Here is a 13,464-nt window from a genome sequence, read left to right as displayed (position 1 = left end):
ATACTGACCGTGGCAGCCTAATCAAAAGACTGGCGCCCCCACCAAGTCACAGTGGGGGAGGGGGGGGGGGGGGGGTTGGGGTTCAGAGCTACCGACTTCCTCACAATCCCACCTCGCCTGCTTTAAACACGAGTCTTTGTAGATTGCTTGCCCATTGCAAGCACCGATTATATAAAGTCACTTCAGATTGAGATGAATGGAATAGCCTTGACTGTCAGTATCTTCCACGTCCAATCCTACACACTATAAAACGGTCAACCAATGAGGAGACCAACCAGAGATCAGGTCTGTAGTTTGGAAAAACAAAACAAACAAAAAAATTGTTACGAAAGTCTATTAAAACAGTAGGGAGGATAAATGGCTGCATCTCGTTATAAGCATCGACCCCTTGGTCGTGTGTGACCCCTGACAAGCAACTCACATCACTGGCAGTTCAGTCAGACCAACTTCCACTCGCAGGGAATCAATCAACAGTGAGATATAGGCAGCCATCAGGAAGGGGACAGATTTTGGCATTTAATGCTCTCGCTTGATAGACAAAGAGAAAGAGATCAATAGGCAATTTGGTCGTGGAAAGGCAAACTGGATCCCAGAAAATTCATTTTCTTCGTCTCTTCTGCATCACTGTGAGAGCTCAGGAAAGTATGATGAACATTGATGACCACTGCCGTAAAGGGGAACATCATTCACTGGCCGGGCACTTGGCCATTATGGATGAGACATTTTGAGCCTGCTCTCTCTCTCTGTCTTGGTTGATGTGAAATCTATAGCTTTTCATTTTAGAACTGAGTTCGAAATGGGGTTCCTCATCCGTGAACATGCTCTGAGAGGATGCATCAACACTCACACTTTTTAAACATGAAAATTATACAGCTCCAATGTTTTGTTTTTTTGGTGAACGTTCTGGTAAATGATGTGAATTGTGGATGCTGGCACACCTCCTAAAAGACCACTGCCTCCTCTCCCCTTTCTCCTTGAATTCTTAATTATAATGTGATTAATTCTAATCTCCCATATGTTGTCAGTCTCCCATTGAGATGCATATTAGCCTGCCTCGATAATGAGTAAGTCCTTATAGTTATCAACTGGTGATAGTTCATGGACAGGGTTATCTGTCCATGAACTAACACTGCTGGGCTCTGCCCCTCAGTCTGGCATGCAAGATTATTGTCCTCATTCAGTGTCCAGATCGATCTGAACACCTAGACTGATGTGTTCAATTACACATCCAAGATCTTCGAGAAGAAACATGCCCCCTTTTCTAAAAGGAGATAATTCATGTCCTGGTGTAGCAGTGCTCACTTCAGAGTGACAGAATGTCTTGCCTTTCTGTAAGTCTTTCCCAGTCGGTCTCTCCTCTCCTCTCTTCTCCTCTCTTCTCCTCTCTCCCCCATCCCCCATCCCCTCTCCTATCTCCTATCCTCTCTGCTCTCCTCTATCCTTTTCTCTCCTGATCCCCTCTTCTGTAATTTCCTCTCCTTTCATCACTATTTCTCTCCCTTTGATGTTAAATGTTCTTCTCTCTAGCATCACATCCTCCTGCTATATATGGACAATTACTTGACTGAGGATGTTGGATAGTGCTGTCACTCCTAAGTGCTTCCAAGGTCAAGCTACAGATGTAACAGATAACCTTTTCTCTCACTTAGTGTCATTGATTCAGTATACTTAGTGCAGAATACACAGATGGAGACGTCATTAAACATGGCTCCAATTTATTCTCTCCATGAATTTATTTAGGATTAATGAGTCAATCCGTAAATCCCTGTATTGATTGATAGAAATATATTTTTTTATTATCTCCTCCAACTTTACTTTACTCAGACTGTATAACCCTGATTACTTCCTTTCACATAGGTCACAGGAATACAGCCTTACAACAAGCCCATTCTCTCCAAGCTCTGTCAGGATAAACATCTAATCACCTTTACATCCCCCCCCCCCATCCCATTATCCATTACCCTGATGTTATTCATCACAGTGGCATAGTTGATATGTTACATTATCTGCTGATGGATATTCCTGCGCTATCTTGATGACTTTCGCAGTGACTCATCCCTAAGGCGAGGATAGTTCACTTCAGCCATTCAGTCAATGGAATTTTCTGTGGTTCTCCATTTGCTTGAAAATAACCCTGAATCTAGAGTAATGTTGTTATGTTCAATGTGATATTCAAACTTATCAATCTGTATCCATTATTGTTTTGGTATGTGTGATGCTTAAAATCTGTGGGAATACTGTTGATACAGTTAAAAGAGTATAGTAATTTTATAACTATAATTAGTACTTTGATACTCGAGGCAAGACATTAAATAGTAATGATATAGTATCTACTTATCTAGTATATATCTTACTGTGGTAAATAATCTCTATTTACTGATTAGCAACATCAGTCACAAAAATATCAATAACGAAGCCATCAATAACTGTCACCTACAATCCATATTGCTACTGTAACTTCAAATGTAACTTCCTGTCATTGCAATTTGTCACTCTAATGTTCTCAAATATTCAGATAATGACACTCTGCCCTTCACAGATAGGAAATCAGGTCACTTTATTCTACTATGCTGCCTGACTCACAACATTGGTAACACACACACAGTCATTTAAATATTTTTCAAATCAGACCATGGAAATATGCACATCATGCACCCCTGAGCTAATATAATATAAATGTTAATGAAGATTTGTGCAGTCAGTTGGGTAGATGAACATTTGCAATATTGCAAATCCTCAACAACTTTCTGGGGATGTGAAATTGGATATTGGCATAAAAATAGTTTCCTTCGGAGTTGAATTTTTTCCTAAAAGTTGGCATGTCTAGAAAAATAAATATATTTGATGAATTAGATGAATGATAATTATGTAGGGGAAAATGGAGAATGAGAAATGTTATCACTCAATTGCCTGCTTGCATTTCACTGTGTTGGTTGGCGTTCCTCTAAACACCCCCCACCCCTACCCCAGTAAACCATACATTTGTCATTAAGAATCATTCTAATGTGATCAGTTTGGTAAATACGCATGCAAGCACAAACAAACGTGACTCGGCTGATAAGCCCCCCCCCCCCCAAAACAAAAACGGCATCATTGATTGTCTCAATTATTTAGACGATGGCAAACAAGCTGACATTTATGGATTCAATCAGACGTCTTATTTTAATTGGTTTCAGTGATTTTAATGAGTTACGGCTTGACCGGTTTGACTGATTGAGAGATTACTAAAGGGCACCTGTTCTGCAGTCTCTTACTCACTGAGCCCATTGCTAAGAACAGAAATAGACGTTTAACAGTGAGTAATTTATCATCTACGTTCAACAATCAACCTGGGCAATTCAAAGGTCTTTTATCCAGCTGTAAACGAACACCCCTCCATAAGAAGGCATTACAGAGGGTGAATAGTTTAATATAGGTTACCTTAAAACAGGGCTATCAAGCCAAGTATTGGTGTACAGATGTAATACAAATGACTAATTATCTATGACATTGAAGTTGGCCCTCGTCAACCTTGGTACATTACCTTTTACTGTTGATAAATGGAGTCTTAAATTAGCCACCTGCTGCTACTTCCTCACCTTTACAGAGCTCTTCATCGAGGGGGTTGACAGCACCTTTCAAGGACAGTCGCCTTCAGTCACAGGAGAATCTTTTCCAGATTGGACTGTGCTCTGTACCAATACAAGACTGTTTGATTTGGTTCCATCTCAGTGTCACTCAAGTCTTTCAGCTGTATCCTGTATATTGAATTCAACTGTCACAAATAGAATAGTGAGCCAGGTGAACACTTTTTGAAAACAGGGTTTTCTCCATTTTAAAACTAGTCAACGGAAGAAAGACACCCAAACTATAACCTTGGGATTCTGACTCTTGGCTGCTGCTAGAAATTGTCATCAGACCAGGACAACCTAATATCTTGCAACACAATCACTGCTTCTTCTAATATACATATATATCCCAAAGATTGATTCCTTGTTTACTATTGAGGCTCAATAAAATGTGGTTATATTTATTTTCAATGGCCACAGTAAATGAAAATATGACTTCCGTCTTTCAATCAATATTTATTTGCAAAACAAAAGAATGTAATTCAAACTAGCGATTGCTTAATTACATAACACAAATAAGCATTTTATTGACTGAAAAGATTTTACAAATGTAACTGTACATTACATTGTTGTATTTTGTTCTATGCAATGGGGCCTACAGCCATACAAGTTGGCAAACATACACTGTACATAGAATGAACATACACTGTACATAGAATGAACATACACTGTACATAGAATGAACATACAGAAACAACAAAACATGCCTTTAATAAAAAATATTTGTTTTTACAAAAATGTACATTTCTATACAACATTTCCCCCCCCCCCCATTGCACATCGTTCATCCTGCTTAATCTCCCCATCCTCTTAATAATCAATTTGAGATTTTTTTCTTTTCTTTTAGAGCACACAAAGTCAATTGTAACATTGACAAGTATCATATCATTGCAGAGGTCCTCTTCACCTGTACAACACTGTTTCTCTATTCTAGTAAATATGCATGTGACAAAACTGAGATCACATGTCTTCGGTTGCAAGGGATATTTACAGGGTGCAACAACACATTGATAAAATAAAGTTAGTTTGATTGTAAAGTAAATGGAAGTAAACCAATGGGATGAGGCTTGCAACAAACATTTTATATAAAAACATATTTATGTTTTTGCAACATAAAGTTGGTTTGGAGTCAGATTCCGACCTGCACTGCAGTGACTGCACTTTGAACAGGCCTCTAGAAAGGCAACCTCTATCAATATTGGTCAGTTAATTGATTTGGAAAATACAAAACATCTGTTTAATTACCTAATTACAACAATAGCTATTAAAAATGTCTGTCTTTACCGTGTACTGCAGTGCAGATTTGGCAATCGTGATTGCAACAGTTTCTTGAGAAATTGGACTTTACTTCTTAAACAGGCCGACAGCAGAAAGGACCACATTACTGCAAAACGATTTGGCAATGCAACTATATGTTAATTGTCAACATTAGATATTTCTTTTTTGAGTGACTTCTTGTTGAAATAGATGACATGACCAATCAACAATCCAGTGTAATAATACATAAAAGCAGAACATACTATACATTTTTTGGATACTGCGGGATGAAAAACAGTGACATGGCTTCATGTCACAAGTCATGACATATATAGCCTACCGGGAGCAATTGCGTTAAACATTCAATTAGGAATAACGATTCAATTTGCAATAACGGGTGACAGAGCATTAGACGGTCCAACGTTGCCACTCTATCTGTTTGTTTAAAAAAATTTGGATTCCTCAGCCTAGTTGGTGCAGAGCAAAAAAAAAGAGGTAGTCGAAGAATTGCATCTCCTTAAAGGAAAGGTCAAGTCAGCGTGAAGGGAGGTGGGCAGTGCTTCTTTGAGAATGTTGCATGCTGGGATGCACAGCCTGCACAGAGACGAGTGTGGAGAGACACAGGGCTCTGCTCCCTGGCATGGTGCCCATGCAGTATTTGGCAGGGTACCACAGGGGGGCTTGCTCTGCGTTATACATTTGGCAGGAGCTCGAAATACTTGATAGAACACGTCCCACAGGGTGAGCATGCGATAAATGGATAAGCTGCTAAAGTTATGCTAACAGCTATACTGTAGCTTATGCATGAGTACAAGCCCCAAACAGCCAAGAGAGAGTTTTCTCCGTTTTTGAAAATCCTTTTTAAATGTCACTGTGTTCATCAAGCTGAGATGTCAGAATACTTAGGGTGTAAATTGTGCATTATGATTCTGTACAGAACGCGAGTTACAGACAAAACATTACGTAAACAGCATATACTAAACAAACACTTTTTTAAAAAGATAATGGTAACTGTTAAACACTGAGAATAATTTCACCACTTAAAACAGAATAAAACCTTCAAATCAATATTCAGTATGTGCTACGTTTGCGCACAATGCAAACGTAAAATCAGTTTGGCTGTTCAAAAGGGACTGGGAACATTTGTCATTGTTGGCCGCGTTCACTGGGCATCTGAATACACGTTGTCTTTGACACAGAAAGAGGAAGATCTGCTTTCCACTCCAAAATAGATGTTTTCCCCTCAATTCTATGTTGATCCAGGACAGTTGTAAAGGTTTAGAGGACGCGGTTCCTCATCCTGAAAAGACATTCATGAATTTTTAAGGGTTTAAGGAAAAAAAACTAGAAATGGGTGTACCGTATCACTTTCTCTACCGCCATTTCTACTATTCAGAGTTCTGCTAATCGGAAGATGACACAGTTAAATGTTTACCCAGTGTGAAATCTCCTGAGAAATATTTGGGAGCTGGGAGGGAGTCCAAACACTTGAATGTGTTCACACTTATCTCCTGAAGCTTTAGAACTGTGAATTCCCATTTCTAGATGTGCCGATGAAAACCACATGGCCGCCAGGTTTCTAAAATGCATGCCATGTAAGGTTCTGCAGCTCATGGCTGTGCTGGCGGTAAGTGGCAAAACATATGGAAAGAAAATAGGAAATCACAGTGGAACATATGGCTGCTTTATATGTGGATGAGAAGAAGGGTGGAACTGAGACACCAAATGGATGGACAAGCAGAAGGAGGAGGAGGGAGGGGGGGAAAGAGAGCTGGGGAGAGAGAGATGGGGAGAGAGAAAGCTGGAGAGAGAGAGAGAGATGGAGAGAGTGACAGAAATAGAAAGAGAGAAAGAGACAGGGGGTGTGGGGGCACCAGGATATGATGGGTTGTACTATATGAGAACATTTTGTCCTGCCCTTTAAAAGCTCATAAAGCCTCCAACACAGGGGGCACCACACATTTAATGACCAAACAGCACTAATACAAACAGTGGAAATCATGTCTGGGCTTTCCTTTGCCTCCGAGAGGGCTTCTGTGTTAATGTTGCATCATCAGGCCCTAAATCATAAATACCCAGAAGTGGCCCCAGCTATCCCCAGGCCTACTGATGATGTCTCTGGATCATTACACCCCCCCCCCCCCCCCCCCAGCCTGATGTGGGAGAAGCAGGGCAACACAGCCTTGCCATGGCCACTTCCACACAATTTAATTAGATGGATGTTGTTTATAGGCAGTTCTGGGCCATTGAAGCACTATTACTGCTACCTCTTTCAAAACCTGCATTATCTGACCTTCACTGGAGCTACCCTTAGAAAAGTCACAGAGCTTATGAGTCAGGGTATGATTCATTCATGCTGGGCAGCGAAGAAGCAGTCCATTGGATCTGGCATTAAAGTACGCCAAGAACCGCCTGGAAAAACCTTCTAATCACAGAGGCTGACCAAGCAATCATGTGTGATCAGTGAGCTTATACAGTGTAATCAGTTAGCTTCTAAACAACTCTTACCTGTTCTCAGTTGTCAATATCTGATACGTGGTTCTCCATCTGAAAAAGAACAAAAAACACCAAAATGAACTCAGAAAACAAGTTCTACAAAAAAGCTCCACCCAGGGAGTTTCAAAGTAGTCAAAGAAAGTCGAGAGGCTAGAGATTCTGCCATTTTGCAGAAGGGGTCCCTGGCATGAATTATCACTGTCTCTGATCAATATGACCTTCAACAGGGAAACAAATAAATCTCCCCACACTTCCCTTCCTCCAAATAATCTCCATAAGTGAAGAAGACAAGACTTAGATCTTGAGCGTCAGGCTCCCCCCTGCTGTTTCATGGGTTGTAAATATGATATAATAAGGAATGTGGTTGCAGGGAACCATAGATGAACCCAGAAAAAGAAAGCTTAAATCTGTTGATGTATTAATGCATAGCGATATTTATGTATGTATTCCTATGCAAGTTTAACAGAATGTTACTGTTTTCCCATGATCAATGGATTTTGCGGGGTATCTAAATTGTATTTTTATTACTTGCTTTATCTTTTATAGTTCTGTTGTGCATTAGTCTCGCAATCCATTTTTAAACAGTCTACATTTTTGTCGCTTGTAAAGCATTTTGATTGGAATTTTATTTGATTAAGAGGTGATATAGTTTGATTGATTATCGGAAATACGTGGTTGAACTGAACCACGGACAAACCCAGAACAAGACCTAAGATAAAATCCTAGATCTAACTGCTTGATCTTGAAATACAGTGTAGCGCAAATTGCATTTAAAGAGAATTGAGCAGCATGTTGATAAAAGAGGCAGTGGATGACACCACACACTACCTAATCCAAGAGGAAGTGACTTTGCAAAACACATAGTTACACCATCCCCTTGACATCTTCATTTCCATATTCATACCAGTTCAGGCAGACCTCCAACTCTCCCCTGTGTTCACAGCTCTCTGCTTTAATTAGAGTGTTACGGTCTGTGTGTGTGTGTGCGTGCATGCTAAGGCCTGCCTCTGCCTTCAGTTGAGCCAAGGCCGACAGAGAGAAAGTGTCAGCTGAGCCGGCCTCACTATTCACTCATGTGGAACCCAACACTCAGGTTGGAAACCATGAATAACTCTGTCAAATTAACCATCGCAAGGGCACGACTGTGTGACCACTTGAGATTTCCCATACTGCGTCTCTATCATCCCTCCCAGAGCCCCCTTCTCAGAGCCCCCTTCCCAGAGCCCCCTTCCCAGAGCCCCCCTCCCAGAGCCCCCCTCCCAGAGCCCCCCTCCTTGTACCAGATGGTGGCCAACTTCCTCATCGTAGTCGTCCTCGCCCCCGTCGGTCATCTCTCCTGCCTCCACCTCCAGTGCCCCGTCGCCTGCCTCCTCGCCAGAGTTTTCGGCTGCCTCGGACACAGACTCCTCATTCAGGGAATCACAGTTGTCCTCGTACTTCCTTTGAGTCTCTGGACAGCAAAAGGAGAGAGAGCGAGGGAAGGAAAGAGAAACAACATGGTGAAACATAGACTTTGACGGAAAAAACAATTACTCTGGTAATTACTACTGTGTATTCATACTGACTTCTACAGCCTAGAGAGGAGCAACCTTTAGAGCAGAACCTCATCCATCCTCCTCCCTCCCTCCAGTGTCCTCTAGTCTAGGACATCTATAAAGGCCTCTCATACTGTGCCAGAGTTGTGTTGACACCCGCCTCTGTGTTATGACAGAGAGCTCAGGTCCCTTATCTCCCTCTCTGTCAGGAAGACTGATGGTGTGTGTGCCCTCTTAATTTCCTTCCCCCTGGCAGTAGTAGGGTTTTTACAGGTCGTCCCCCACCACCACCACCCCCACCACCACCACCACATCTATGTTCTCACCAGTCTCAGCCCTCTGCTGCTTCTCTATCTTCTCCAGGCGGCCCAGGAGAGAGTCAATCTTCATCTTAATCTGAGTCAGCTCCCGTTTGATAGTCTGGAGCTGATCCGACTTCACTGCTGAGACAAAACACACAGAAGCGCACACGCAGGCTTTCAGTAAATCGTTTTATAGGCAACTACGTTTTGGTCCACTTTCCCATGCTGATTTAACATGTAAGTTGTGAAATGAGCTTCACAATTCCTGTTGATAAGCAGCTCATCACAGATCTAGAGCTATCATCAGATAATATGTTCCAATTGGCTCAACAAACTATGATTATATCAACCCATTTTTTGTGGGTGTATTATTTTTCCCTGGTGCACATCTTGAGTTCTGGCTCGCCAAGCTGCTTTCATTAATAGTCATGAGAAAGCCTTAAAAGCAACAGAAAGACTTGACCTTGATCAAGTCAGTATTCTGATCAGCTAAACATAACAAGCACATAAATATGATAGACGTCAAGATGAATTCGGGCTCATCTCTGGAGGGTGTACCCTAACTAGTTAGAGCCGAGCTGGTTATGAAGATTTTACTTCTAAATATAGCCAAATCTGTCCCCCTAACCTTAAATACATGAATGTCATTAACTGAAAACACAAAATGTGAGGCAAAAAAAGTAAAAGCGTGAAATCATATTTGACACCAATCAAATCCAATCAGTTTTACAATCAGGATACAATTTGGGACTTTAAAAGCGTTCGCCTAGTCCACTACACAGCTTTCCGTTCAGAATCAGAAAGCTTAGCTCCAAAACACATACTGTTTAAAATATGATCAGGTGCGCTCTGACAGGGTAAGCTATTAAAAGCACACAACTGTGTATATGTGTGTGGTTTCCAATTTCACAGCAAGCAGTTATGTCCAGGTGTTGTTTGTGTGTGTATGGGAATCTCTCAAATGAGCCTGCTATAGTGTTCTGGAGAGTTTATTGACTCTAAACGCTGAAGAGTAGCACAGAAGTTACCTTCTAACAGGAATAGAAAATGGATCTGATGTGGTGTCCTTTTTTTTCCTCTGTAATTTCGTCAGTGCCTCTGATGATCAGAAAGTGTGGAGCAGTTTGTAATTCATCAGTAGCTTCAGGAGCTGGTTCTTTGTGTTATGAGCCATAAAAAAATAAATTAAAAAAACTTCGAGACATACACAGTCTTATCCGCCATTTCAGAAACTGAGCATCTTTTGAGAGCCTGGATTAAAGGAGAAAAAAAAGTGTTCTTATAGTTGTTTGGAGGGAATTGAGGGCAAATGGATTAATCTAATTTGTGGATTTCATGAGGACCACAAAACAAGACTGTTTCTGAAATACTAAAGGTCCTTGAATCGCAGAGATGGAGATTAAACTTGCCAAAGAGAATTGAGGCAGCTGGGTCTGAAGTTATTTTAGACTCTGACTGGCATCAACAAGAGGCAATCACTAGCATTGCTCTAAGATCGCAAGGGAATAATCTTAAATAAGTACCAACTGACAGCATTGATTGACTGAAAATGGGTTAAATAATCGTAAAACACTAATTCAGAAACCTTTTTCTTGATCCAGTCATTCTTTGAGTTTTACAACGCCGAGTGAATACATGTTCTACATGCTCTGTCTGGTTATTGGACTCTGGAATAGAGGAAACAAATATGTTCTGTATAAATGTGAGCTCATTCATCAGATGGCTCATGTCACACGTTGAGATCTTTAATGCTGTTCTGCATCACAAGTATGGCGAAACCATGCAAACCCAGAGGATAGCTAACCTTAATACGGAATCAACCGATGCCAATACGAGTAATTTCTCACAACATTGTCTGGCTTTCACAGACTAGCAGAAGAGGATATTTCTCTCTAGTCTGAGGTGGAAAATCTATAAAATACAAATAAAGATAAGGAATATGCATTTTTGGCTTTCTTTCTTGTTTTTCTCTTAATTTTTGTACTCTCTGCTTCCGTGAGACCTGTGTTGCAGGCCCCCTGACAGACACCACCAAGCTGTTCTCCCAGATAAGGCTGGACTGAACCGACAACAATAAACGAGACAGACCGCACACTGGCTTCAATTATACAGGCCACGGTTAAAGACGGCAGTTTAGGAAAACAGAACTAGACAGGCGACTCTGTGGGGACCACCCAAACCCTCCCTCTTACATGACGCTAATTACATTTAGTACACGCTGTTGTCATTCATCTGCCGATCAAACACTTCAGCAGTAGGCTAGCCTGCTCGGCTGGGTCCTTAGCAACAGGAACAACGGCGCTCCCATCGTGAAAGGAGGGCATTCAAATACGGTTCACCACTGGTGTGTCCTGTATTGTTTGCTGATGTGGAAACTGCCAATTAGCATGGCTTTTATAGTGTCGAGCCATGGTGTGGCTACATTGCAGAGGGAAAATGTTGTCCCTTGGAGGTGGATTTCTATGTCAAAATACTCTTAATGTAACATCTCTAGTATAACATGCAAGTGTTTGGGTAGTCTGATGTATCTGGAGGCCCTGGAGAAGACTTTCCAGGTGAACTTACGTTTGAGGCCAGAGGAGGAGGAGGAGGAGGAAGAGGTGGGTGGTCTGGAAGAGGAGGAAGAGGAAGAGGAGGTCTTGACGGGGAAGGAGGTCTTGACACGGCGTGTGGAGGGCGCCAGGATACGGGAGCGTTTGAGGGGGATCACAGCTCTAGGAGGGGGGGCTATTCGCCCATGGTAGTCAAACAGCCTGGAAGGACAGGATGACTGATGAGAATGAACCTACTCACACACACTGCATCATCTAACCATCTACAGACGACATCAAAACTAAAAACTACGGATTGTAATCATAGTTTCACACTTTCGTTCTCCTCAACAGCAACAAAAGAATTCAAACAACTATTCTCGCATGCAACCAAAGGTCAGATCTGACTTGCTGATACTGTACAATAGCAGCTGCCGCCCCGCTCCTTCAGCTTTATGCCCAAATCACTACCGTGAACGTTACAGTAGATTGGCAAATGCTTCAAGAAGGAGAACACGGGGAGTGGAGCGAGCAGTAAAATGTCAAACAGGGGATTTTGCCTTGACTTCTTTGTTCTCAGCCAAAGTAGACTTCTATCACGGCTCACAGTCGACTTGACATTTTCGTAAATGTCTCCAGAGATAAAAGGCTCTGATCACCACCAAATAAAAGACGAGACAAAACAGCGGTGTCATAAACATTAACAATGTGGTCTGCTCTGAGCGTTCACTCATTTGAGACGGGTCTCAATGCGATGGATCTCAACCTTTTCTTTTCTCACTCCTCGTTTGACTTTCTCAAGGAAGGTTTGAGGGCTGCCTATTGAAACAGGAGTGCTTTCAAAATGTCAAACATCCAATACTTTCAGTCACTTTTCATCTGAGAAACAAATTATATCAATCGTACCGGCTGTAGAAATCCTCTCTGTAGTAGTCGTAGTCGAATTCATAGCCGCTGTGAAAAACGTGTCGAGAAAAAGCAGGGAAGAGAGGAAGAAGAGAGAGGAGAGAAAGAAATGGAGAAAGTGTCAGGATATGTCCATCCAAGTGTGTCCAAACAGAAACCATTTCAATTAAATGGAAAGTTTCAGGTGCTTGTGTCAAGATCAATGTGTATTTAGAAAACAAGCCTAAGCCAAGGGTTGAAAAGTCTTTGAACGGTTTCAACAGTATCCCAGTGTCAATGAAGATATTGCAAAATACTCCAAATGTGACATTGGTCAAAAGAAACAAAGGTTAACACTGACAAACTATGTGACAGAAACAACCAAAAATTATTGAGCTTTCGAAACCCACTTCAAATGTAATTAAAGGTTACTTTCTATTTCGAGCAGTGCAGTGCCGCATTGGGTTCTCTTGTTAGGGTTTATTTTGACAGCATATGACTATTTTGAGCTGTGATGTTAAAATGCATGACATTGTGAAACCAAAAACACCACAAAGTGAGAAAGAAAGCTTGAGAGAGAACAAGACGGAGCTGGAGAGAGTGAACCGGAAAAAACAGACAGGATGAAAAGTGAGACAGTGAGAGACAAATGAATATACAACCAGGCCAACCTGTAGACAGCCGACAGTGGTCGCTTGGACCCGGCCTTGGGCCTGTAGGGTTTGGGCTCTCCTGCCATGTTAATGTCTGAAAACAACAACAAACAGGACACGCATCATTATTCACTCTTCGTCCCTTGAATAGCTTTTTGAATATCCTGGAAGCATCAAACATCAGGGGACGATGGTTC

At 41.6% G+C, this 13,464-nt stretch overlaps 1 protein-coding gene across 3 annotated transcripts in view; it reads right to left on the bottom strand.

Moving 5' to 3' along the window:
• Window positions 1-4,106: 4,106 nt before the first annotated feature.
• LOC124470110 (RNA-binding Raly-like protein) overlaps window positions 4,107-13,464 on the bottom strand; it is a 31,929-nt gene continuing 22,571 nt past the window's right edge. The window contains exons 2-8 of one of the 3 annotated variants that reach the window (XM_047023848.1): window positions 13,286-13,361; window positions 12,636-12,683; window positions 11,764-11,951; window positions 9,223-9,339; window positions 8,642-8,811; window positions 7,374-7,412; window positions 4,107-6,165 (exon numbers count right to left, since the gene is read on the bottom strand). In XM_047023848.1, the coding sequence (XP_046879804.1) occupies window positions 7,380-7,412; window positions 8,642-8,811; window positions 9,223-9,339; window positions 11,764-11,951; window positions 12,636-12,683; window positions 13,286-13,361 (632 nt within the window). In that variant the 3' untranslated portion in view covers window positions 4,107-6,165; window positions 7,374-7,379. The remainder of the gene's footprint in view (window positions 6,166-7,373; window positions 7,413-8,641; window positions 8,812-9,222; window positions 9,340-11,763; window positions 11,952-12,635; window positions 12,684-13,285; window positions 13,362-13,464) is intronic. The other 2 variants (XM_047023846.1, XM_047023847.1) reach the window with 2 other exon arrangements.

This window comes from Hypomesus transpacificus, chromosome 8, assembly GCF_021917145.1.
Source record: "Hypomesus transpacificus isolate Combined female chromosome 8, fHypTra1, whole genome shotgun sequence".
Lineage (NCBI taxonomy): Eukaryota > Metazoa > Chordata > Actinopteri > Osmeriformes > Osmeridae > Hypomesus > Hypomesus transpacificus.
Note: the sequence above shows the minus strand (reverse complement) of the source record. Positions and strands in the feature narration are given on the sequence as shown.